The following is a 27408-nucleotide window of genomic DNA, read 5'->3' as shown; positions in this document are numbered from 1 at the left end:
GCTTTTGGCACCTAAAAGGCTATGTCAGTATCTTTTGTCACTAGGGTAACATCAGAAATTGCTTTGGCAAATATGTCACAGCTGAAACAATTGTCATCTTGGGTATGCCCAAATGACACATTGGAAGTATCTAACACTTCACAGTAAAATTTTGAAAAATTAATTTAGGATACTTGTCCAGTAAAACTTCACATGTTGTCATCACAGTTATACCTCTACACTCGTACATTTAGTTTGATTGTCACATGAAGGATTATGGGAACTCTTTGGGTAGAGTAAAGATGTGCCATATTTAATACGTTCTTTGAGTGGCTGAGGAACTGCACAGGGCTGTTGTATTATTCCTTAACCTTCTATGTGAGTATGACGGATATGTCCATCCCTGCTCTGCAAATTTACAATGTGTTGGGTGGATATATCTGTCTGCTGCATTCTGTGGCTAGTAGCTGGTGGGAATGATGGAGTTATCAGCTTGCTGTTGAAGCTGTGGTATCAGTTGAGTTTTGTCCACTATATGGCAGCTCTCTTCAGGCGACAAAGCATATTCTGGGCTAGTTATAACACTTTCCACTCAAGCATGCATCGACAGTACGCACCCTGTGAAGCAGCTGCAAAAGCACAACTTTTTTGTCTGTTTTTCCCACTGTGTTAGTGGTCTTTTGCAATGGCAGAAAGAAGTCATTTATTGGATTCAGAGATAGAGCAGCTGCTTTTAGAAAGTGATGATAATTTCAGTGACAGTTCTGAAACTTCTCAAGATATGGATCTTGAGGCTAGTGAAGGTGACTTCGATTCAGAAACTTCTGGTGATGAGGCACTACTACAGCAGATGGTACCTAGTGCATTTGAGCATGCTAGTTCAGTTCGTGATCAATATTTGTGCAATGGTAGCAGTGGTACAGTTGTGCCCCTAAAACAGTATGCTATGACAAGCTGTTTTGTGTGTTACATGCATGATGCTTAGTGCAAAGTAATAGCTGAACAGATAAACTTATGTGCACAACAGTTCATAGCTTCTCTCCACAATTTAGCAGCCCACTCCACGGATTGCCATTGGCAGGATACTACAAGGGATGAGGTTGCCTGCCGTCATAAAAAAGGAAAAACTGAAAAAACGAGAGTACATAACAGAGTACAGAGGCAAGCAGATGATAATGAAATGGAAGAACAAAAGAGGCATTGTTGTGGTCAGCACCTTACATGACAATGCATCTTTAAATGTCAACTCGAAGAAGGGAATCCTTCAGAAGCCACATGTTGTCACTGATTGCAACAAGAATATGGGAGGCATGGATAGGTGTGATTCTAAGTTGCAGAATTATCAGATGGCTAGGAGCAGACAGAAAAAATATTATCATGTTTTCTGCCACTTGCTGGAAATTGCATGCTTCAATTCATACATTCTGTACAAGAAGCATGGTGGCGAACAAAGCAGAATGAGCTTCAGTGGAGAGTTGGTCAAATCCTTCACCACAACAAGGGCCATCAGTGGGACGCCCATCTTGAACACCAAAAACACAACACCTTATAGCCAGGCATTTTCCAGACTTTATGCCATCCACAATGATAAGAAGATCAACAAGGAGACGTGTAGCGTGCACAAGAAAAGGCCTTCACAAGAGACTATACTGGTGCACAGAATTTGAAGTTTCTTTGTGTGCAGCATTTTGCTTTAAAATGTTTCACACTGAAAGCAACTTGTAATATCATGAAAATAAATTTTCATTAACTTGTGCAATATATTTTATTCATTTCTACCCAATATCAATTTGAATTCAAAAATGAAAAGGGGCACACTGGTGCAAAGTAGCCACCGAGGAAGAGGCATGTGCACATGAAGAGGTTAATAGTCTTTGCAGTAGTTTTATCTGAACTCATGTGCTGCTGTTAACAAACAGATCCTCTGGTTATTATAAGAACAGTAATCACAGTAACATTTTTTTTTATCCTGTTGATGTGCATTATCTTGAAGGTGTCCCCATTTAAGGCAAGCTTTCTAAGTCATTTAGAATTTTGCTACTGTTAGTGGGCAATACAGTTGAAGATCTTTACTTAACTCTAAGAGTGTTTCTATGTTTGCGTTTCAAGCATACAACAAACTCCCAGTTCTGCAATTGTTGAATAAAATATGAAGTGAAGGCATAATTATTCTCTTACTATTAGCACAAATGTTTACTTTGAGAATACACTGTTGTGGCGTAACAAGCTAGCTACGCCACACTGAGAAGGGAGCCGAAAGGCACGCGTACACACACGCCGACTGGCGTCAAGTCTGGAACAGGATAAGTATTGAATTCTAATAAGAAAAGTATGCAGCTCCTCGAATACTTATCTTTTATTCTTTGATGTGAATTACAGCATTCTTGATGAGACATTTCATACGATAGCTATCAAACTATGTAAGGCTAATGGCGCCTTGCTAGGTCGTAGCCATGGACTTAGCTGAAGGCTATTCTAACTGTCTCTCGGCAAATGAGAGAAAGGCTTCGTCAGTATAGTCGCTAGCAATGTCGTCGTACAACTGGGGCGAGTGCTATTCCGTATCTCGAGACCTGCCTTGTGGTGGCGCTCGGTCTGCGATCACACAGTGGCGACACGTGGGTCCGACATGTACTAAATGGACCGCGGCCGATTTAAGCTACCACCTAGCAAGTGTGGTGTCTGGCGGTGACACCACATACACTATTATGCATTTGACAAGTCTTATGGCCAGAAGATGGTGTGGATCCCAATCTGCCATTGGACATCCATGAAATATTTTTCTATTGTTTTCCATTTCTTCTCCATGTAAATACAGTGACTTGTATGTGGCCAGTTTCTTCTTCCTGTATGTGTTTGTTTAGCCATTTCACTAGAAGCTAAAAGTTGATAATTTCCAACTCACTTAAAGCTGGTAGTAAAAGAAAATGATTTAGGTTTTCTTCTGACATATTTCCCTTCAGAATTCGTGCTGTATATTGATATAAAATGAAATCATACTGTTGCCTAGTGTCAGGAGGAACTAACTGTTGATCATACAGCTGCTGAGTGATCTCAGTAGTAGCTTCTAAAATGGATCATTGACAGTGAGTGTTACTTGTATCATATTCTTGTTGTTGTTGAAATTACAAGCTAGGAAGATGACATATAAACACAAATGTGTTGCTCTAACCATCAAAAAGGTATTAATAGCTATTGATAAGTTAAAAAACAGATAATCTGCACTGAAACTTTTTCAGACTAGACAAATGAACAGTGAGAGACTTAAATAAAAATAAAGAAAAGCTGTCATACTTTGCAACTAAAGCTGACAGTAAAGGTAGACGATCATAGTGCAATTGCCTGATAACTTCAACTTAGTCAAAACTAGCTGATGCACTGCACTTGTGATTCCGACAGAAGAGAGCAAAATATGGTCCCATATCTTTTCTTATGTTAAAAGAGGAAGCAGGAGGGTTCCAGGAAACTCATGAAATTGAAGTAAAATTTAACACTTCATCACAATGCCCTACTTGATTAAATATTGTTTAGGGATTTGAGAAACAGGGTGAGAAACTTAGTCCTAACAAAGATACAGCTGATGCTTTTTACAATGAATTCCTTCAGTTACATCAGATAGAACAGTTCTCTTTGAGAACAGATTTGCATCACTATTGAAATTGGACTATACTGAAGGCCATCCTCACACAAACATTAGCCTCTCAGGCTGGAGCTCATGCTACCTGGCATAAGCCTAGTACAGAAAGCCTGACTGTTCTTTTCTGCAGCAATTCAATGGGTGCATGCAAATCAAAAATGCTGTGCGCATTCACTGGAATAACAAACTTGCCAATATATTGCAAACATCAGGATAGGGCCCAAATGAGCAGTACTGTCCTCAGAAATTGGTTCTGTTCTGCATTTGTTCCTTCTGCGCATACGTACTTTGAGTGGAAAGGTTTATCTGCAAGGGTTATTCTTTTGATGGACAATGCACATTGTCACCCTGCAAAAGATGTACTTATTTCAGATGACGGATTGATTTTTGAGAGGAACCTCCAATCTAATGTTGTGTCGCTTAGAGCCATTGGATCTAGTTCCTTGGAGAAATCCGTGATAAACACTGTGCTGTCTTATAATATATTTATTCACAACTGGTTTTGATCTTTGATCATCTTCACAGTGGAAAAATATTGTGACAACTTCACATTTCATACATACTATTTAACAGAAAAGATGCCATAACTGACTTGGAAATATCAGAAAAAGATACTTCACACCATAATACCAGCTTAAGCAAACAGAAAACATGGAAAAATGAAACCATGTGTTAGCAGTAAGTGCGCAGCGCCATTGCTCAGGCACGACAACATCCAGTAGGTTAACTCACAAGTCTTGACGTGTGTGTTAAGTACTAATTTTCGCCTTTTCTGAATATTTAACATAAAAAATAAATACTGTCTTGTGCTTGAAAGCTTTTATCTATGTAAAAAACATTAGTTTATGGATAATGGGAGTAGATAATTCTGCTTTACGATAAAATGGATGTTAAAAATTCATAACCTAAAAGTTGAGTTACACCAGACATTTGGTTAATATTTTGTAGCCTAAAGTAGGCATAGGGCCCAAAGCCATTAACTAAGACGCCTTTTTTTTAAAAAAGAAAAAGGATACTGATGCACACTTTTCCATAATTTTGTTAGGGTTAGTAATAGTTGTGACATCCCCCCCCCCCCTCGCCGCTCTCCCACCTCTATATATGAGAGTCATGGTAGCTGGATGGAAGATGATAAGATGATCTAATTGAACTGGATAAAAACAGTACCATTGCAGGTGTACGTAAACACTGTCAAAAGAGGAAAACAAATGACATCAGAAAAACAGAGAAAGTAATTATGGACAGTCTTACACAACAAGAAAGGGAAAAATGGCTGCATAAAAATCATTCAGCAACCATAATTGAAACTGCAGAAAAAAATATTTTTCTAACATTTCAGAGCAAGGATGAATAAATATGTCTGAATCTTTCAAAAAATAGGGCCTCTCTCTCTCTGCTCAGAATGGATTGTTATGTGGCCTAATGAAACAGAAAACATCACATTAACAAATATCAGTAAAAATAAAAAATCAGAGAGAACATTTTTCACGGGACCATAGACGGAAGAAGTAAAATACTTGGTAAAAAATACGTCTGGCAAACACTCAAAATCTCTGGTAGAATGGTCAGAACCATAAAAAAGGTAAAACATGGAGAGCCTCCAGATAGATAAATGAAGCAAGAAATTTTCTGATAATAAAACTCCAGAGAAAAAAAAATTTTGATAGTACATGCTTACATAGTATCATTCCTGTGTTATTAAACAGGTTATACTAGATCCCACAACCCAAACAGAACATATTTATCAGAATATTTGAACATTCGACTGCTATATAATTTGTACAAAGAACGTGTTGAAAGTTTTGGAATAGAGCCAGTTGCAAGACACATTTATCATAGAACTTTGAACAAAAAATTCAGCTTGCTTTTCCATGCTCCTCACAAGGATATTTTTGTACAGCTTGATACTTTTGCTGATAAACCCAAACATTCAACAGATGACCAGGAAAAGGTAAAGTTTCAGCAGGACCATGAATTGCATTTATGCACAACTGAAAAAGCTTGCAAGTCATTGAAAATGTGTTTGAAAAGTCAGTTTCTGGTAGGACCTACTATGTCTTCCCTTTTAATTTAGGACGTTTTTATAGACCGCAACAAATGTCACAGAATGTTTCAGGGAAGGTCTTGAGTACATAGGAAATAAATATCCAAATTATCCATTAGTTATAGGTGGAGACTTTAATCTGGTATCCATTGACTGGGAAAATTACACGTTTATCACAGGTGCAGAAGTAAAGACTCGTGTGAAGTTATTCTAGGAGTGTTCTCAACAAACAACCTTGAGCAATTGGTTAGAAAACCAACTTGAGATGGGAGCATATTAGATATCTTGGTGACAAACAGACCTGATCTTTTTGAGGAAGTTAATCTAGAAGAAGGTATTAGTGACCATGATATCATTGTGGCTTCTGTGTCAGTGGGAGTTGGGGGGGGGGGGGGGGGACCAAAGAGACAGCATAGAGTTTTCTTGTTTGGGAAAGCAAATAAAAGTGTCATTAATGAATATCATCATAGTCGACTCCAAGCATTCACTGCGAATATCATCATAGTCAGCTCCAAGCATTCACTGCAGGACACAAAGATATTGAGAATCTTTGGTCTGAATTTAAAGGTATTGCCCACCACGTGCTAGAGAAATATGAGTCTAGCAAAAATATAAGGGAGGGAAAGGATCCACCTTGGATCAACAAACATATTAGGAAGTTTCTGAGAAAGCAGATAATTTTGCACAGTCATTTTAAATGTAGTCACTGCCCCACTGACGAACAGAAATTATGCAAAATGAAAGCAGCTGTCTAAAGATCAATGAGAGAGTCTTTTAACGACTTTGAAAGCAATATTTTATCTGCAGATTCTAAAAATAACAAAAAAAATTTTTTGGTCTCATAAAATCTATGAATACTACAAATAATCCAATACCTTCTCTTGCTGACAGTATGGGTAATGTAACGGATGATGATAAACAGAAGGCTGAAATCCTAAACCTAGCTTTCAAAAACTTATGGTAGAGGACTGCAGCACCCTTCCCCATTTCAGTTATCGAACAAATGAAGGGTGGCTGACTTAATGTTTAGTGTATCTGGGATTGTAACACAGTTAAGATCCTTAGATGCCAGGAATGCATCTGGCCCAGACGGTATCCCCATAAGATTTTATGTTGACTGTGCTACAAATATAGCACCATTCTTATCCATCATCTATCAGAGATCACTGGAACAGTGAAAAGTTCCATGGGACTTGAAGAAGGCCCAGGTCATAGCAATCTATAAAACGGGTAGAAAATCGAATGCACATAATTACCAGCCAGTTTCACTGACATCGATTTGTTGTAAAATCATGGAACATATTTTGTGTTAAGACATAATGACCCTTCTAGACTCTAGAAGCTCATCTGCAGAAAACAGCATGGTTTTAGGAAACAGCAGTCATGCGAGACACAGCTGGCCCTCTTTGTGCGTGATACAACAGGCTCGAAATACCTGCTCCAAGGTTGGTGCCATATTCCTCGACTTTTGAAAGGTATTTGACTCAGTTCCACACTGTTGCTTGTTCCAAAAAGTGTGCACTTATGGGCTACCTGAAGGTATGTGCGGTTGGATGGAAAGTTTTCTAACAGACAGAGAGTAGTGTGTTGTCCTGAATTGGGAGACTTCAACAGAAATTAGCGTAACATCAGGTGTGCCCCAGGGCAGCGTAATAGGTCCGCTGCTTTTTACGATTTATGTAAATGATCTGGTTGATGGTATTGACAGTGGCATTAGACTATTTACTGATGATGCTGTAGTGTACAGGAAAGTAGTATCACACAAAAGTTGTGAACAAGTCAATGAGGATTTACAGAAAATAAATACATGATGTAATGACTGGCAGTTATCTCTCAGTGTTAGTAAGTGTAACCTACTGTGTATAACAAAGTGAAAATCCCCATTAATGTCTGCGTACAAAATAAATGTCCAGTCTTTGGAAACGGTAACATCCGTCAAGTATCTGGGTGTGACTATTCAAAATGATATCAAATGGAACGATCATATTACACAAGTAACGGGTAAGGCGAACTCTAGATTGTGGTTTATTGCTAGAATCATGAAGCGACGCAGTCCTTCAACAAAGGAAATTGCTTACAATATGTTAGTTTGTCCAGTCTTAGAGTATTGTTCGTATCTGTGGGGCCCTTACCATTTGGGTCTGATTCAAGAAATTGAGAAGGTCCAAAGAAGAGCAGCAAGATTCGTGACTGGTACATTTACCCATCGCGAGAGTGCTACAAATCTCATAGAAAGTTGGAAGTGGGACACACTTGCAGATAGATGATTTGCTAAACAGAAGGGGCTGTTCACTAAATTCCAAAATCTGATCTTCGCCAAGGATGTAGAGCATATATTATTACCACCAACTTTCATATCGCGCAATGATCACCATTCAAAGATAAGTCAAATTAGAGCTCGTACTGAGGCGTTCAGACAGTTGTTTTTCCCTCACGCAATCCGCGAGTGGAATTGGGGGGGGGGGGGGGGGATAATATGATTTTGGCGTGACTACTGCCCTCCGCCACACGCCGGTTGGTGACAAGTGGAGTATATATGTAGATGTAGAATTTAGAAAATTCTATACTAGGATTCAAACTTGGGACTTTTGCCTTTCACAAAAAGAGCTCTATCGACTGAACTATCCAAGCCCGACTCACGACCCACCCTCACAGCTCCTCTTCTGGCTGTATCTCTTTCAGTAAATTATATACTTTTTGTTGTCACAAGTTCTCATTAGTATTAGGATTCATGTACTGCTGGGACAGTGTGCCCTAACAGAATGACGTGGGAAGTAGCTGTGACATTAATAAACTAGTTTTAAGTGAAAAGGATAACACTGAAATCATAGACCAAAAGTTTATGCAAAGTGGGCATTCCTATCTACCCAGTGAGGATGATTTTGGCTGAAAAGGAGATTACAGAAAGACACAACATGTATTTTGACACAATCATTGGTATAATATTATTGCCAAGTCAAGGAAAAATATCCCTTTCATGTCTCTGTAATGACAAACAGTGACTTCTTGTTTATGGTAAACTTGTTGGAGTCAGTCACGAAAAGGAACACTGACACTGAAAAATCCAGTACCGTGACTGAAGATGTGGTGGATTCAGTACAGAAGAGTGAATTCTTTCAAATATTTCCAAGGAAACTCTTTCAACGGACATGCAATTTTACAAGTTGAGTTCGAGCTGGTATTTAAAAAAGGTCACTCAGTTTCTCTGGCTAATATACCACAGGGAAGGCTGCACTCAGGGACATGGGTTGTTACAAAAGAAGAGGACTACTTGGAAGACCTTTTGCCCTTCATCCCACTTGTTCATCACCAGTAAATTCAGAGTCTTCTTTCTGCTGATAATGCTGAAGACATTGGGCTGCTGAAAGGAAATAATATTGCTGGTGAAGTGTAACAAAGATTATCTAGAATTATGTATGTACAGTGTTGTTGATTGCCATGCATATTTTTATCATAAATAAACTCCTTTACCTGTTCACATCACAAGTCGTGTAATGTCGTTTGGAACCTTGTGTAACAGGATAAAATTTATTAAAATTGTTAATTGATAATTCTGTTTAACACTCTTCATAAGCCATTAAAAATCTCAAAACAAGAATAGTGTGAGCTGCGCCACTTGAATTTTATGAGGCTCATTTATAGGTAATGCATTACGTTCAAAGATTATTGTATGCTATTGTCAGACCCCCCCCCCCCCCCCCCCCCCAGTAAAAAAAAAGATTTAAATGGTAACTAACAGTTATTGGCCAATTTCACTGTCAGCATATTTTTCTTTAAAAAATATTTTAGCATCTGTCTAAGAATGTGACGAATAAGTCACAGTATGCATTACTGGACTACTTAGCCAGTGAAAATGTTGTGTACAGTCACAAACCTAATAAATAAATTTTAATGACATAGTAGCACAGAACTGAAATTTTTCTATATTTTGTGCACCTGTAAGAATCAGAACATTATGTTTTATGATGTCAGTAGCACACAGTCATCTTAAAATAATTCCGTTAGTATGTATGAATAATAGTCTTATGTCTGGATACAAATCATTACAGGTGTTCCAAAGGGTTCAATACTGTGTAGACTACTATTCTTATTATATGTGAGTAACCTCTTATTGTATATGCATAAAGTATAATTAACTCTCTTTGATGATACAGACATCATAATCAAGTCTCCTAAGATGTGCCATGAGAATAAAATGCAAATGAAATCAAAAATAAAATTATTAGTCTTCTGTAAATAGTCTGGCTCACTTACAACAGAACACTCATAATTCATGTACTTTCGTACAAGGCAGATTGAACTTTGGAAGTAACATTATAATGTGGTGTAAATGTAATTTATCTACATGTACACTCCACAAGTCAATTTACAATGTGTAGCTTAGGGTATATCTTACCAATATTGATGGCTTTGTGCTATTCCATTCACATATTGAACCAGAGAAAAATTGTTGTTGATATCTCTTTATATGCACTCTAATCTCTCTTATGCTGTTCTCATTATTGGTGCTGCTGCTGCTGTTGTGTTTGATGATGATGATGATGATGATGATTGTAATCTTCAGTCCAAAGACATATTTGATACAGCCCTTCATGCTAGTCTATGTTACGCAAGTCTTTTCATGTGCATCTTTATGTTTTTGCAGTGCAATGACTGCTCCCTCAATTTTTTGGGTGTGTAGCTGCATAATTTCCACTTATTCTAACATTTTGGGTGTATACCACTGAGCCATCTTCAGAGTGAGCCAAATGACTGACACAACAGCACATGCTCCATCCTTTTAAACTTATAGACCATGCTGTTACACATGCGGCAACAGATACACAAGTGTCAGAGACACTAATTGGTGGCAATGAAGTACACATTTGCATGACTTAGGTCTGTAACTACCAGTCGATCCACACTGGGAAGTTGATGTATCACTATTAGCAGCACTGTGCCAACATCTTTGCAAGTTGATTAGAAGAAGCACCTACTTCCATGACTTATCCAAGCTGATACTGCTGTCTCTATTAATTAATTTCCTTGCCAAATGAATTTCAGCAGTTTCTTTCACTGTCAAGTCCCAAAATGATGAAGACAATACTAGAATTTTGACATTTTCGTACAACATAGCTGGTCATTGGGGCTCAGTTCAAAGTGAGACTCATCACTGAAGACAATTCTAATCCAGTGAATGAGATTCCAGGCTGCAGATGTGTCTGGAGATGCCCAGGACAGCAGTGGGATAGCAACCTGACTGATGGCTGCCATACAGCTCTGACAGCCAGGATTGATGGCCTGGGGTGCCATTTCTTTTCATAGCAGGACCCCTTTGGTTGTTATCCACAGCACGCTACAGCACAGTGGTACATCAACAGCATTCTATGCTCTGTTTTGTTGCCTTTTAAGGCAAGCCATCAGTTTAAATTTCAGCAAGATAATCCCCACCTGCACACAGCCAAATCTTGTACCAATTGAGAATGTATGAAGCATTATGAGCAGGGTCCTCCAACCATCTCATGATTTTGTTGGTCTAATGTGCCAGTTGGACAGAATTTGGTGCAGTATCCCTTAGGAGGACACCCAACAACTCTTATCAAACAATGCCAAGCCAAATAATTGCCTACATTAGGTCTAGAGATGGACCAATGCATTATTGACTGTCTCAATTTTTGAAGCTCTTTCTCTTGAATAAATCATCCATTTTTTGGAAATTTTCATTGTTTGTTTGTCTATACATGTACACCTCATCTATTGATTTCCATGCCACATGAATAACTCCTTTGTGGTGTGTCTTTTCTTAGAATGTTTGTTACCCTGGTAGGTTCACAGTTCCAGAAAGTATATTCAAGTCAACATTGTCAAAAGCTTTTTCAAGATTTAGCAGTATTCAAATGTGGGTTTGTCTATCTTCAAGAAAAGCCAGGAGATTATTCCGGAACTTAAACTAATCTTCCCCCAGGTTAAGTCTATTGGTGGTTCCATTCCTCTATAGATAATTTGTATTGTGTTTCTCCCCCTGTCAATTTACCTGAGAGTGAAATGTTATAGAGGCAGCAAATCATCACACTGTCTACCTCAAATACTGGTTCTCTAAATTTACTTCATTTTGTCTGAAGAATGTCATTTTTTCCATAGATTACCATTTAATTTCCTAAATATGTATGTTACAATTTTGTGTTCTCTGCACTGTCCTGTTATAACCCTAGTAGTGTCTCTTTCTAATTTTGATATCCACCGGCATGTGTCCTTTCTGACTTGCACTCTCTTTTAAGTTAAACTAATTTTTCATTTTAGTCCTATTTCAGATTGCTGCATATCTTCCAAACTTTTTCTTGTGAGTAGATTTAGTCACTGAGCTACAATCCTAAGAGGTCTGTGCAATATTAGTGTACAGCTCTCATACCCTCTTTCTTGAACTCAAAACATTTTCCAATTACAAATTTCTATTACATTTGATGATATGCAAAAAGTTACAAGGTGCCAAATTGTACAAATTTGAGGAGAGGCAGGAGGAGATAATTCCAGCAATGCATACAAATCCCAGAGTTTTAAATTTATGTTGTGTACTAGGTGAGAAGTAGCAAAATGGAAGTTATTTGAGTTATTTGTCAACTTACTAAAAAATATAAACAGAGTTTTGCCGTTGTGAAACCACCTTTGTAGGACGACGCATTGTCCTGAAAAAATATTTTTATTTGTTGTAATAATTCAGATCTCTTTCCAAATGTTTTTCTGTCCAGGCAGTTCAGAAGACTTGTGTAGTAGTTTCCAGTTATTACTTCACTGCAGACAAGGCATTCAGTAAGAAGACTGTCTTAATTGCATCGTATAAAACACTGACAATAACTGTCTGTCAAAACACACTTAGACTTCTTTGGTGCAGGGCCACCAGTTTTCACAGAGTGCACTGTATCAGTTGGATTCTTTTGAAAATGCCCCAGACATTTACTGAGAAATTAATTTTTAAATTTGCTTTTGGTCAAAAGTCCACTGATGTGCTATTCATCTTGTGCAAAGCTTTCTGGTAGTTAATCCTTCATGTAAAACTTTACATGCCCTTTCTTCTGAGGAACTGGACATTCCATACACCTTTAACTACTATCATCCTGCACCAAATTATGCTCTTCCTCAGTCTTCTCATTTCTTTTTGAAGTGCTGGAATCTCCTTCACATGAATCATCTTCAAGACAAATGCAGTCACATTTGAATCAACTGTTGAAAATCAAAAATCATACTCCTGATAAGCAATCATTTATGTCCACAGCAAACAGTCAAGAACAGAGACTTTTATAAAGGAACAGCATTCCATTCATGTATATGATCATAGTCATTATTATCATTTCTCTGCTGTAGCAAGTTGGATGTAGGTCCTTGGGGTATACATAGTAATTTATCTGTCCATAGTAGTTTGTATATTTGAACAGCTTTGGTGTGTGTAGTAATAGTTGTTGCAACCAATCCATTCATCTATATAGTTATAAAAATCTGTTTTGTGCAGGCTAATCTTGGAAACCTGTCAAAGTATTTCATTCCTAAGTACCTGATGTACTGTATGTTAGGACTTGGTATTATCCAAAGGGACATCATTATGCACTGTTAGTACTGAAAGTTGTCCACCTATCTCATCATCTCCAAGTCTTAGATGGACTGTTGGGGAAAATCTGCTCAACACTAATGTCACAGTTTTGCTGATTTTGAGACCCACTGTTACAAATTCTTCATACCAGAGATCTAGTTTGGTCTATACTTTCACGTCTGCCTCACCGCATTCTGTAGTATCACTGGTTAAGAATAAAACATTAGGTATTGAAACCTTTCTGTTGAATGCTTTTGGAACGTCATCCATTACTGTTATGACAATCAAGGGAGGTGAGATAACTCATTCTTTTAGACCTCTTCTTTCCTCCCCCTCTCAAACAAATGTGATCTCCCTCTGGTGTGCATCTGTATGCGACTCTTGAGTCTACAAACTCAGCTATGATGTCCTTAATCACTGTCATATACCTCAAATAACCCAATACAGTGTGTTTAAAAATGTGTTACGTATCCCTACAACAGTATAGTATTGGTCAAAACTAGAAGAAAAAAGTTCCTACAGTGATTTCTGAAAACCAATACCTTTTGAGGTATTGACCAATCTGTCCTCTCATGTTGTAACTGAATGTTACGATTAATTCAGCTCAAACATCCACAGTAGCAGAAAACAGTTTCCCTGCTATGGTTACTTAATGTTGGCTGATATTGCACACTTGCAAACAAACACTTGTGCAGTAGGGCAGCACAATAAGAAATAACTACAACTACAACTACAACAACAACAACAACAACAACAACAACAGTAATAGCTTCAAAAATAAATTGAAATCGTGTCTCCTTGACAACTCCTTCTATACCATAGATGAATTCTTGAATAGGAATAAATAAATCTATAAATATATTATATGCATTTTGTGCCATTTAAGGGAATGGGGTAAATAATAGAAATATTAATCTTTAACTCTGTATTGTAATATATATATTAAAAAATTTTGTTTCATCTGTGCATTTCTTGTGCATGTGACACGTTCCACATAATAATGGCTACCGTACCGTACAATTGATCAATGGAACAAGCAACCAACTAACTAACAACAACAGCAATAATAATAACACAATAAGAAATAACGAATAACATTTATTAAGAGTAGGTTATAAAATGGTGCTATGTTATAGTTTGATGTGTGGCACTTAAGGTCCTATACCTAATATAGTGGTATCTAAAATAACTTTACAATTTTAAACATGGCTGTCTCTCATAAACTGTGTAATAAGTTTCAACATAGGAATCATACAACCAACCGCTTGCAAATAACTGTTTGGTACATTGATCTACTCGTAGGTTTTGACATTTCTGAGGATGTCTTCATCAGAATGAAATTTTAAGAAACCGTAAAATTATTGCGAGAATGCCATGGTCAAAGTTTAGATCAGATATGCTCAATTGAAAAATTAAAATTAAACTTGTTACGGCCTTTAGCATGTATTCTTGCTAGGAATATCATCAGACGATTTCGTAAAATTTCATTCTGTTGAAGACATACTTAGAGATGTCAAAACCTAGGTCAATGCACCAAATAGTTATTTGCAACTGGTTGGCTGTGTGATTCTTTCATTGAAGAAAAGTAAAATAACTTTGCTGTCTCTTGGCAAACTATATATTGTCAGTATGACTGATGGTAATGTTAGCAGACACTCTGCTACTGGTCATAATTCTCCGTAGATAGCAATGACTGTGTTGGAAGGTACTGCACTGAGCTGACCATGGGCACTGAATAGTACTGTCTAATTGCGGATACAGAACTCTGTGTATTCACAGCACATCATGTTTTGTCACCTGTCAGCGAAAGGATTTCCATGCTCACCAGCACAAGGCAGAAGCAATGTAGTCCACAGTTCACAGTACTCCCTATTGGTCATCCACAGTATCAGCAGACATAACAATGCGCTGGAATTAGTGGTGTGGAAGCAGGAAGAGGTCCGTGTTTGTGAGTGCCATCTGGAGACTGTTTTACGGAACTGAGAGATGCCAAGTGAGTGATAGAGCCTGGGTGGTGGTGGCGGCCTGTCGCAGTATTTGTTGTGTACCTCTTGATTGGTACACAATAATTACGTAGAAGTACGCACTACAGATATTGCAGTTACCACACATACTTCAGCCCTTCTTCACAGTGAATAAACGACTCTATCAAATACACCTGGCTACATTTGGATCATGCATTGGTTACACATTCCTGTAATGTCTGCACATTGTTGATGCATTAGGAATTCACCAATTCCTTTAAATGTTCCCACAGCCCAAAATCCAGTGGATTCAGGCACAATGATTGGGGAGGCCATGCTACTTTACATCCTGGACCAAACTGACACCCATGAAACATTGCGTTGGGGTAGCGTCACATGATCCGTAGAAAATTGGATGATTCGCTGTGGTACATAAACCACAGTCATTGTTTCTCTGTAAAGGTAATGGTCTTCAGTAGTGTTGGTAAGTCATCATGCAGAAATTGGTGATACATAGCACCTGTTAATTTTTTTTGGTAAAGTGTATGGCCCCATGAGTCTGACACCGGCAATTCTGGCCCATACATTGACACTGAAACAATTCTAATATGTCACCTCGATGATTGCTCAATGACTTGCATTTGCCCTCTCATGCATATTGTGGTAATTCACTTGCCATCTCTTGTGAATCCTACCTCATGCTGAACACTACACACTACTCGTCAAAAGTAAAACAGCCCATATTTCTACAGGTATTTGTTCCTAGATATCGTATTATAGGAACTTTTCTTCTTGTTTCAACCAATACTACCATATTTAGGAATATGGCACCTTTTTTTAAACCACCTTGTAAATGTGGCACATAATCCTTGATGTACAAAACAACTTTTAGGAGCATATTCCCCCCTCAGCCGTGAGTAAGTTAAAATCTGCAAATCCATATGTCCAGTGTTCACCTGCAACAGGACCATTCCTGGGAAAGCACTGCAGTATTCAAACCACTCTGCAGGTTGATGACAGCTTTATCTCTCATAAAACATTCTAATAAAAATTATGTCAGTAGTTGACCTTTGAAGCCAAAACATAGCCATTTTTCGTGGTGTGTATGTGGATTTCTTTTCCCACTTTTTTTAAGAAGTAGGCAAAAGGCTATCCATTTCGAAATGCTCTGTCTCTGATAACATCATTGTCAATGGGATGTTAAACACTAATCTCCTCCCTCCTCCTCCTCCTCCTCCTCCTCCTCCTCCTCCTCCTCTTCCTGTTCAGAATGCTGGATATTGGAACAACTTTCAACATTCTCTTGAGCAGCCTGTACAACCATTTCCTATCAGTCCCTCAAAGTGTTCAGTTATGTGTACACCAAATACAGCTGCTGCACTCTTTTACAGTTTATCTAGTGCTATCTTCACTTCCAATGAGGGCACCTATCTGCTTTTTTACTACTATCAGAATCATGCAGCCTCGCAGTCAAAGGAATGTTGTTCCTTTTGTACACTGTTGGCCATTAAAATTTCAACTCCAGGAAGGATAGCAAATAAAAAAACTATACATATACAGTATAGCAGAAAGAATACAGTATTGAATTTGTACATGAATTGAAGATATAGGGGATGAGAAATTTAACACACAAAGTTGCTATGTCTGACAGCAACAGTGGCTCCAACCCGGCTGGGCATTGAGTCAGAATGATATTAGTTGACAGGTACAGGTATGTCACTCCATGATGCTGCTTCAACTACAGTCCACAGGTCATCAGCCATAGTGGCTCATGCATGGTGGCATATCAGTCTTTAGGTAACCCGTGATTGGTCTTTATGAGTAATGAGAGATCTGGAGAACGTGCTAGCCATGGCAAGAGTCAAAATGTCCTCTGTATCGCAGGAGGTCAGCGTGGCACAGTCTTTGTACATCTCATCACAGAAACGTCAAGGATTTGGTGTGACTCCTGTTCATAGTAGTTTCATTGGATGCACCACTGTCAGCATACCTCTCTGCGAATGCAGCAAGGGAAGCTGCAACACGTCATGATGACAGTTCATGGTGTTTCAGATGTCATCACACTGTCTGTGTTAATACCAGACTCATGGTACCTGATGGGACTGTATGGTCCTGTGTGACAAATTGAACAATATGTCTGTCCTCTCAGTTGCTAGCCACACGAGGCCATTGAGATCATGCACGATGTTGGATATGGCCCTCTTACACCCATCTACTCCTGAACAGTGCAAGCTGCAGTATTGCGGAACGATGGAGGTGGGCCACAGTCCTGCCAATATCAAATGCCAACACATACTGTTAGACATTTCCCCTAAATACACGAGGCATAATAAAGTCTTCTTGTACACGAGCTACACTCAAATGTGGTTTGTTAATGAGAAAAATCCTGTGTAATATTTCCTTATATGTATTTGATATTACTCCTAACCACTTTATGTGGTTGCGTTTGTAATACTTGCGTGAATTCAGAAATATTTTGCTGTAGAAAACATCTGGTCACAAGGTAATACATCAGTAAAATCAGATGTGTTGAATTTACTGAAAAATAAACTTGCTAATATCATTAAGATTAAAGAAATGTTGACTGTGAAAGTATTACCTAAGTGTAGATAGTTACCCAATTTCATAATTGCTCAACACAGTTCCCACTACTGTTGCTATGTTATTTATAATAGTAATTTAGAAGCTGAGTACATGTCAGGGTATAGAAAAGTGCAAGAGTAGTGTTTAAAAGGGGCAATAAAGCTTCATTCATGTAAGTTACAGCGGTTTTATAAGTGGTTGCCAGACCAGTTTGGACATGCACTTACATTAACCATATGTTCATTAAGTGCAACTTTCACTACAATTTATATATATATATATATATATATATATATATATATATATATATATATATATATATAGAGCAGTAATGAAATTCATTATTGAAACTACTTCCTCACAGTAATGTGTGCTACTGTGATTCATTAATCGTTTGTTAATCACTCGGTGACAGTGCTGGTAAATTCACACAGGAATGGCACATTAAGTTAAGTCACAGAAGTACTTAAGAAACTGCAATTTCAGAATCATTAACTGACTTATTCATAATATTTTCTCAAATTATGAGACTATCCAAAAAATGAAATTATACTTTTGACTCATAAGTTAAAGTAGTAAAAACTTAATCATCTGTGTTGTTTGAGCTTGCTTAAAAACTTCTCATATGTAGTGAACAATAGAATTTCTTCAGACGTTTGACAATTAGTCTTAAATATTTTTCCCATACAATGACACTAAATCCCAAAGTTTATGAATTGGGGAAGGAAACCAGTTTGAGGCAATATGAACTTGGTCAATCACATCCTACACGTGCACTTGAAATAATACAAGTGTATTTCTACATTCAAACCACATACTCATCCGTGCATTTATGATACTAATTGGTATTTTGCCTGTAGGTTGTAAGATTATGTGCCAAGTTGGATGTCAACATTTACACAGTCTGTGCAGCCTCTTTCCATATATGGCTTTTACATTGCACCCATCTAGGACCATATTTCAACTGTTTATACCAGTGCAACCACTTGCTATGTACTGTGGAGCCCACTTTGTCTTCTTCTTATACTGCAGACACAATTATATCATTTATGTGAAGCAATTTCATCATTTTTCTTACACCATGTTATTTTCATCCTGACACCATGTAACTGTTCAGTAACTTGTATTTGACTGTCTCTGTGATTGCTTCGCGTGTTCTCTCATGGAGCCAACCATCTTTTCCTTTGGTGCCTTTGTGCCCCCTAACCACAGAGATACTTTCCCCTTGTTTATCCTTACCTAATGTTACAACCTCTTTGCTATGAATCGATCCTGGACGGGAATCAGTCATTTTCGATATGTGAGAAAATATTCATATAAATCTTAACATTCATAGAGTATAGTGTATGTCTGACATAATGTGGTAGTGTAACACACTGAAATGTTAATCATTTGCATTCCATCTTCATGGTGTTACAGTTTTAATGACCAGTAGTGTTGTCCAATTGTGTGTCAAAGTACTTTTTGAAACTGCTGTGATATTATGGGGTCATCATTTGTAGCATCTCTGCACTCTTTCATGCTACAAATGTATCTCAAAAGTTTAGAGTGTGGTTTTTTTTTTTTTTTTTTTCTTTGAGACATCAGCATAATTCATTGACATGACCATATAATATAACAGAGAGAAACATTCAAAGTTGTTTGTTTTTTTACGCCAGTTAGGTGGTACAGTTGTTTGGAGTCAGGACTTGTACTTGTTGGGAGGAGTTAAACTTAAATCCCTTTCTTGTGATCCTGATGTAGGTTTCCCTGAAAAGTAGGCCAATTCAAGCTTGTTCACCATTTCTAATAGCATGTTTAGACAGGATATTAAACCCTAATCTTTTAATTGGAGAGGATGTACTATGAAAAGTCACTGTAACTACCTTAAAAATTTTTTGGTATAATCTTTTGTTTTTCTTGTTGAAAATGTTATATAGATAACTTTTTAGCATTGCACTGATAGCCACAGTTAGTTGTATGTATGGTATATAATCTTTATATATATGGATCATATGTGAAAAATGCAAACTGTGTATGGTACACTTTCATCTCCAGAGCATGGGTTTTGCATGTTATGCAGTCTGAGCGTATCACTCTCATTGGTTGTGGAATATAAAATATTGATTGCCACTATTGCTGTTCTGTGTGGTGATTACTGTTACTCAGTTGGCTGGAAAGAGTTTTTCTTTGAAATACGTTAGCATTACTTAGGTTAAAGCCTTGTTGTACAAAAAGTATGTCCATGGTGATAAGTTCATATTTATGTTGTTAAAGTGATCAAAGGTAAATGGTCCATGACAGTAAAACACTGTTATGCAAGTGAAAGGTCAAAATGTAATTTATTTAGATGTCTAAAGAAGTTTAATGAGTGGAGAGAAATTTGGAGGATGGGGGAGGGGAGCACTGGGTTAAGATAAGAAATGATAAATGGGCCCTCAATGAATAGCGCAATAAGCTACAAGAGTTTGATTCACTATGGGCTTCTTGCCAAACGTCAGAATGGTTGCCACATTATCACAAAGCAGCCAGTAATTATTTGAATTGTGTCGTCAATTTCCCTTACAAGATAAGAGAAATGTTGAATCACCTGGAAGGTGTGAGGGATGTTTTAGGAAAAAGTGTTTTTCTCCATATCCTGTAGAGTTGCACTGCTGAATTTTAATCCTCTGGTATGAAATTGCATATGCATTTCTTGCAGTGTATGCAGGTAAATGTGCATGCAGTTTTTAATGTAAATAAATTGAAATACCATTCTGTCATGTAATTAATTGCAAAACTACATCGTATGCATTTTTGGGGCACCATCCAGACAGGTACTGGTTATTCTTCATGTTTTCATTTTATTTGAAAGGATGTGTAGCATTTTTATTTTCATGTGCAACCATCATCTTCTGTCCTTTTCTGTATTATACAGAAATTTGGTTGGAGCTGGTGGAAATATTGTGACACCTAAACGATGGGATTGCCCTTGCGACATGTTCCATAGATCATTTGAATGATTCTTTTATCAAAATGGTTTGGAGTGAGTCAATTTATAGGACATGTACACATGCCTAGTGTTAACTTTAATGTAAATATTACTTCCTCCAATTGTCTCTTCCGTTTCCTTGTGGTATTTAGACAGGGATCCTACAGATTGTTCCAGCTACCCTGGGTAGCTCAGTTGGTAGAGCACTTGCCTGCGAAGGGCAAAGGTCCCGAGTTAGAGTCTCGGTCTGGCACTCAGTTTTAATCTGCCAGGAAGTTTCATATCAGAACACACTCGGCTGCAGAGCGAAAATCTCATTCCAGTTTAAATTTTGCCCATAATTCCTCTACATCCAAGTGGTAACCACTCACTTTCTAAGTGGGATGTTACGCAGCAGAAATACTCTCCTAACATTCTTGATGGATTTATTAACTTTAGTAACCACCGTTTCTAAGATGGAAAACCAGTCCCGAGCAAAGAAGGTAAAACAGAAAGGTGGAAGGACTATATAGAGGATCTATGCAGTGAAGATGCAGTTGAAGGCAATATTATGGAAATTGAAGAGGATGCATAGGAAAATGGAAAGGGAGGTATGATACTGCATGAAGAATTTGACAAAGAACTGAGAGACTTAAGTCGAAACAAGGCCCCCGGGAGTAGACAACATTCTGTTTGAACTAGTGTTGCCTTGCGAGAGCCAGCCATGACAAAACTCTTCCATCTGGTGAGTAAGATGTATGAGACAGGCAAAATACCCTCAGACTTCAAGAAGAATATAATAATCCCAATTCCAAATAAAGCAGGTGCTGACAGGTGTGAAAACTACTGAACTATCAGTTAAATTAGTCATGGATGCAAAATCCTAACACAAATTCTGTACAGAAGAATCGAAAAACTGCTAGAAGCCAACCTCAGGGACAATCAGTTTGGATTCCGGAGAAATGTGGGAACACATGAGGCAATACTGACCATACAACTTATCTTAGAAGGTAGGTTAAGAAAAAGCAAACCTACGTTTATAGCATTTGTAGACTTAGAGAAAGCTGACTGGAATACTCTCTTTCAAATCCTAAAGGTGGCAGGGGAGAAATACAGGGAGCAAAAGGCTATTTACGATTTGTATAGAAACCAGATGGCAGTTATAGAGTCGAGGGGCGCGAAAGGAGTGAGACAGGGTTGTAGCATATCCCCGATGTTATTCAATCTGTATATTGAGCAAGCAGTAAAGGAAACAGAAGAAAAATTTGGAGTAGGACTTAAAGTCCAGGGAGAAAAAATAAAAAATTTGAGGTTTGCCGATGACATTGTAATTCTGTCAGATACAGCAAAGGACTTAGAACAGCAGTTGAACAAAATGTACAGTGTCTTGAAAGGAGGATACAAGATGAACACCAACAAAAGCAAAACAAGGATAATGGAATTCAGTCAAATTAAATCAGGTGATGCTGAGGGAATTGGATTAGGAAATGAGAGATTTAAAGTAGTAAATGAGTTTTGTTATTTGGGAAGAAAAATAACTAATAATGGTCGAAGTAGGGAGGATATAAATGCTAAAAAAAGTGTTTCTGAAGAAGAGAAATATGTTAACATTGAGTATAGATTTAAGTATCAGGATGTCCTTTCTGAAAGTATTTCTATGGAGTGTAGCCATGTATGGAAGTGAAACAGGGATGATAACACAGTTTAGACAAGAAGAGAATACAAGCTTTTGAAATGTGGTGCTGCAGAACAATGCTGAAGATTAGTTGGGTATATCGTGTAATTAATGAAGAAGTACTGAATAGAATTGGTGAGAAGAGAAATTTGTGGTACAACAGGACTAAAACAAGGGATTGGTAGGACACATTCTGAGGCATCAAGGGATCCCCAATTTAGTATTGGAGGGAAGTGTGGAGGGTAAAAATCATAGAGAGAGACCAAGAGATGAATACAGTAAGCAGGTTCAGAGGGACGTAGGTTGCCGTAGTTACTCGGAGGCTTGCACAGGATAGAGTAGCGTGGAGAGCTGCATCAAACTAGTCTTTGGACTGAAGAAGTCGACGACGATGACAACAACAACAACAACAACAACAACAACCATCATTTCTGTGGTGACATCATGATTACTAATCACTGTCTCTGTAGTGACACTGTCGATAAGGTCAGGTCTGTTTGTAGGTACAAGATCTGAAGTATTTCCATTGTGTGTGGACTATGGAACTAGCAGGTCAAGACAGTTTTCTGAAAACATTTTCAGAACTACTTCACAAGACTGTCTGTGTCCATGCTAGCTGCAATGAATCTATAGATGTCCCAGCCTATACTCAGCAGGTTAAAATCACCTCCAACTAATATTACATGCTCTGGGTTTTTCCACGCTACCGATCATAGAAGCCCTTTGAATGATTCTGAAACTGTCACAATAGACTCAGGTGGCCAATAAAAATCCACGATAATTAGCTTGAGTTCACCTACACGTATTATGCACGCCCAGATAACATCATAGTTAGACTCAGTTTATCACGCTATAGACACACTACTTATTTTGACTGCAGTGAACACTTCCCCTCCTACGGCATCTAACTTGTGCTTTCGATATATGTTGCCTGCCTCGCTAAATATTCGGGTGCCTTCTACTTCACGTTTCATTCACCTCTCAGTTCCAAGAATAATTAGAGCATGACAACTTGCCTGTGGGGCACTAAAATCAGAAATTTTGTTACAAATACTTCAATAATTCACTGTTAAAATTTTGACAGTCAAAGTGTCGTTACTTAGTACACCATCTCATTTTGCTCTCTGTGTATTGAGTGGCGAGTATTCATCAGAGGGCCTCAAACTAGTGCCTAGCCTAAAAAAAAACTCATATGCACTCCACAAATACTCTGCTACCCAAATAACTGCTTCCTTTGTGTAGTGCGCCCCTGACCTGTCTAGGGGAATTGTACATTTCTTTGCTCCATAACTCAGGTCCAAAAATATGTAGCCAAGACAGTCACAATAGGACCTTTGGTTGAGCCAAAGCAAAGGACCCTGATCAACTCTGGCAGCAATGCTTCAGATTGTGAGCTCTGCTTGCACACCACGAGCAAGGCCAGCAGTCTTCACCACTTCTGCCAGATGTCCATACGAACTGAGAATGGCCTCAGAACCAAAGTGACAGATATCATTGATGCTGATGTGAGCCACAACTTGCACATGACTGCACCCTCCGCACCCGATAGCTGTAGGTACCCCCAGCAGCCATACTGAGTTCACATTGGATTTCTTTCCAGCCCTGGATGCTATTTCCCTAAAGGACATAATCACACACCCAGCATTGAAGCTCCTGATAACCAGTAAACACCCCCACCCCCTCTGCCCCTGCCGTGTGCCTGCTCAGTTCCTGTTGAAGGATGAAAGAGCAAGTCCACACAGCCAGCCTCCACATTGACACTCTGCCTCAGGCAACACCACTTACCTTGTGATGAGGATGATGGATCCCTCAGGTCACATATCCCGCAAGGATGCACTAGATTCTCCACCACTGCTACACCCCGAGGCATTAGCCTGAAGATAGCTGACCACGGCCAAAAGCGTCTTCAACTGTATGCAAACTGTGACCAGCTCCCCCTTTGTGTGCACACAGCATGCACACATCCTGATACTACCAACTTAAGAATTAACTTTAAATGCATATACATATGATGACAGCCAACTTCTTGAATGTTTATGGGATGATTTTTTTGGTTGGTTTCATAGTACATGTGGATTGAGTCTGGAGTCATAAATGTATTTTATGAAGACCATTCAATATGATCTTTTTACATGGAGAGTGACTTGAACAGGTTAGCACTTCGTCACCATCAAGTAGTACAGCTCACTTTATTTTGTGATAGATGTTTGTATACATTAAATCTTGTGCTTTTTCTATTGTTTTATGTGTAGTACATCCCACTCACTTTCATCAAATTATCTTTCTCTGTTAGAAGATTTTGTTATTGTATGTATTTGAGCACACCTGATTTTCTAGAATTTGTTTATTCATTGCATGTTTTAGGGGAGTTATCAAAGATTAATGCATTGTCAGTGTGATATGAAGTGATTGACACTGCATTGGTTGTGAAATACTGAACATCCATAGACGTTTCTACTTTCCTTAGACTCAGATCTGTGCCTACATGAAATTTAAAGTAGCCTTAATGTATTGTGTACCAAAATATGTGAAAAGCTTTTTTGAAAATCATGTTTATGCATTGAATTTACCAGAAAGTACTCATTGGTTGATACTTTTTGGAGAAATGAGTAACTATAATCTTGAGCAGAGTATCATTAGAGTAATTATAATTGGGGTTTATCTGAATTGATTTGTGATATGTATCATCTTGCAGGTGCAGTTGCATACATCCGACATACCGTGCCGTAGACAACTGAAAGCGACCAATATCTCTGTGGTCATGAAAGGTGTACAAGCAGCCTGAAGATGTCACAAAGACCCAAGGAAACTAGTGACGAACAAAGAGAGAGAAACAGAGAACGGATGAGGCGTTATCGTGCAACACGAACTGCAGAGCAGGCAACCATTGACCGCCAGAGACATGCTCAGTATGCTAAAATACGTCGTGAGAACATGTCACCAACTTCCAGGGCAAAAATGAGGCAGCGGGCTTGTTTACGGGCCAGGGAAAAGAGGGCTTCATTATCTGATGAAGAAAAAGCTGTGTGGCGTGCAAAAAATGCAGAATATCAAAAGCTTAGACGATCGCGATTGTCTGATGAAGAGAGAGAAAGAGTTAGGAGACGCAATGCAGAGAGAACAAGAGCAAAGAGAGCTATAAATGCTGCACAGCCGTCTGTGGACACTGATTACTCCAACCAGTATGCAAGTACGGTAGTACAGTCAGATCCTGGAAAGAATGATATGTGGGAACAATCTGATTTTATACACCCAAGTTTTGCAATGCCAACTGACGATTTTGACTATTTTCCTTTCAATTTAAAGACTGAAAATCATGACGACTGTGAGGGGAACCAGTTTTGGAACTGTTTTGGCCTTATGAGGCATGTTAATTCTGATGAGGTCAGAGTCAGGTGTGAGCCTTTGCCAACAGACTCATTTTATTATTCATATTGAGATGGTTGTATTGGCTGTGCTTAGAGTTCACACCATGTCATTAAAGTTTAATAGACATCGTATACAGTATTGTGTCTTTTGTGACAAACAGAACTGGTGGATTTTCTGTGGGTTACATCTAGAACAAAATGATGAAGACTGTTTCTTGTTCAGAGTGAGATATAGTTAATTGTGTTTTCTGTAAATTTTTATACTGCAAATTAAATTAGCGAATTGAATGTGAAACCTGATAATTGCATAACTGTTTTCTGGTGAGAAGGGTGAGCAGTGGTTTTGGTTATCTACACTGTTAGATTGTCGTGTCAACTGAAAGTAAATGTAACAATAGATTTTATGGTTCTGAAGGAAGATTAATGGTGGACTACAGAGGTAAGTCTATAATTGAACTTTTTTTCAAATGGAAGACAAGAAATAAGCCAGTGCTACTCATTAGAAGGGTTTAGTTATAGGAAAAATAAGATCTCTAGAAAACTACATAATTTATATATTTGATTGTAGTATATTTTGCAATGTGGCTTCAAACTTTGAGGAATCTTTGTGTGTGGGGTGGTTTTTGTTTTATTACCCAAAATGTGTAATTTAAAACCACAGTTAGCTCCTTTTCAGTGTAGGTTAGAATTTTGAGAGTGCTAGTGAATATTACAATGAGTTCTAACACTTTTCTCTCATACACATTAACTCGATTAACCCATACTGGTTATGAAAGACATGTCTTCTACAACCTCTGAGTATTTTCTGAATGATTCTGGATTCTATTGATGTTCTAATCTTATCATAAACCATATGTTGTAACAGAAGAGGAATATATTAATCTTACGGGCCACTCAGGCCAAAAAATTTCTGATGTTAGAGAAGAGCAATCTGCCAGTGTAAAAATTGCTAGTATGCATCGTATTACCACCAAAGTGACCTAGAATAGTACAGTAGTTAAGACAGTTAAGGAATGAGATTGAGGCTCACACATGGTAGAAGATATACTTTTATTTCACACTAATATGTAGTGACAGTTGTTGACCCCATTGCAGGTCACAATGATGTTGCAGGCTTGTAGACAGGACAATGAGCACAGAGCGTCAGCTCCTCAGCCACCGTGGAATCATGCTAAAACTAAACTCCATCTGAACAAGCCTCAGAAGGCCCAATGGTACCGACAGAAAGCCGTATCATCCTCAGCTGATTGGTGTCATTGGATGCACGTATGGAGGGGCATGTGGTCAGCATGCTGCTGTCCTGGCTGTTATCAGTTTTCGTGACCAGAGCTGCTACTTCTGAGTAGGTCCTCAGTTGTTCTCACAACAGCTGAGTGCACCCCACTTGCCAACAGCGCTTGGTAGACAAAGACAGTCGTCACCCATTCAAGTGCTAGCCAAGACTGACAGCACATAACTTCAGTGATTTAGGCGGGAACTGGTATTACCACCACAGCAAGGCCATTGGCACCATGGAATCATACAGGCAGTGAAAATAACAACAGGTTTATTTTACAGAAGCTGTAGGCATCATCTTGATGTAGTATGTACCCCAGTGGCATGTGGTGGCCCTGGGCAGTGGTGCGTGCTTGGTTCAGCATGCAGCAGCAGTAGGCGACCACCAACATG

At 38.4% G+C, this 27408-nt stretch overlaps 1 protein-coding gene across 1 annotated transcript in view; it reads left to right on the top strand.

Moving 5' to 3' along the window:
• The window catches only part of LOC124555213, a 37284-nt gene extending 11249 nt beyond the window's left edge, over positions 1-26035 (top strand). The window contains exon 2 of the mRNA XM_047129063.1: positions 25068-26035. Coding sequence (XP_046985019.1) covers positions 25160-25810 — 651 coding nt within the window. The 5' untranslated portion in view covers positions 25068-25159 and the 3' untranslated portion in view covers positions 25811-26035. The remainder of the gene's footprint in view (positions 1-25067) is intronic.
• Positions 26036-27408: the final 1373 nt, after the last annotated feature.

This window comes from Schistocerca americana, chromosome X, assembly GCF_021461395.2.
Source record: "Schistocerca americana isolate TAMUIC-IGC-003095 chromosome X, iqSchAmer2.1, whole genome shotgun sequence".
NCBI classification, from domain to species: Eukaryota; Metazoa; Arthropoda; class Insecta; order Orthoptera; family Acrididae; genus Schistocerca; species Schistocerca americana.
This window is presented reverse-complemented; position numbering and strand designations above follow the sequence as displayed.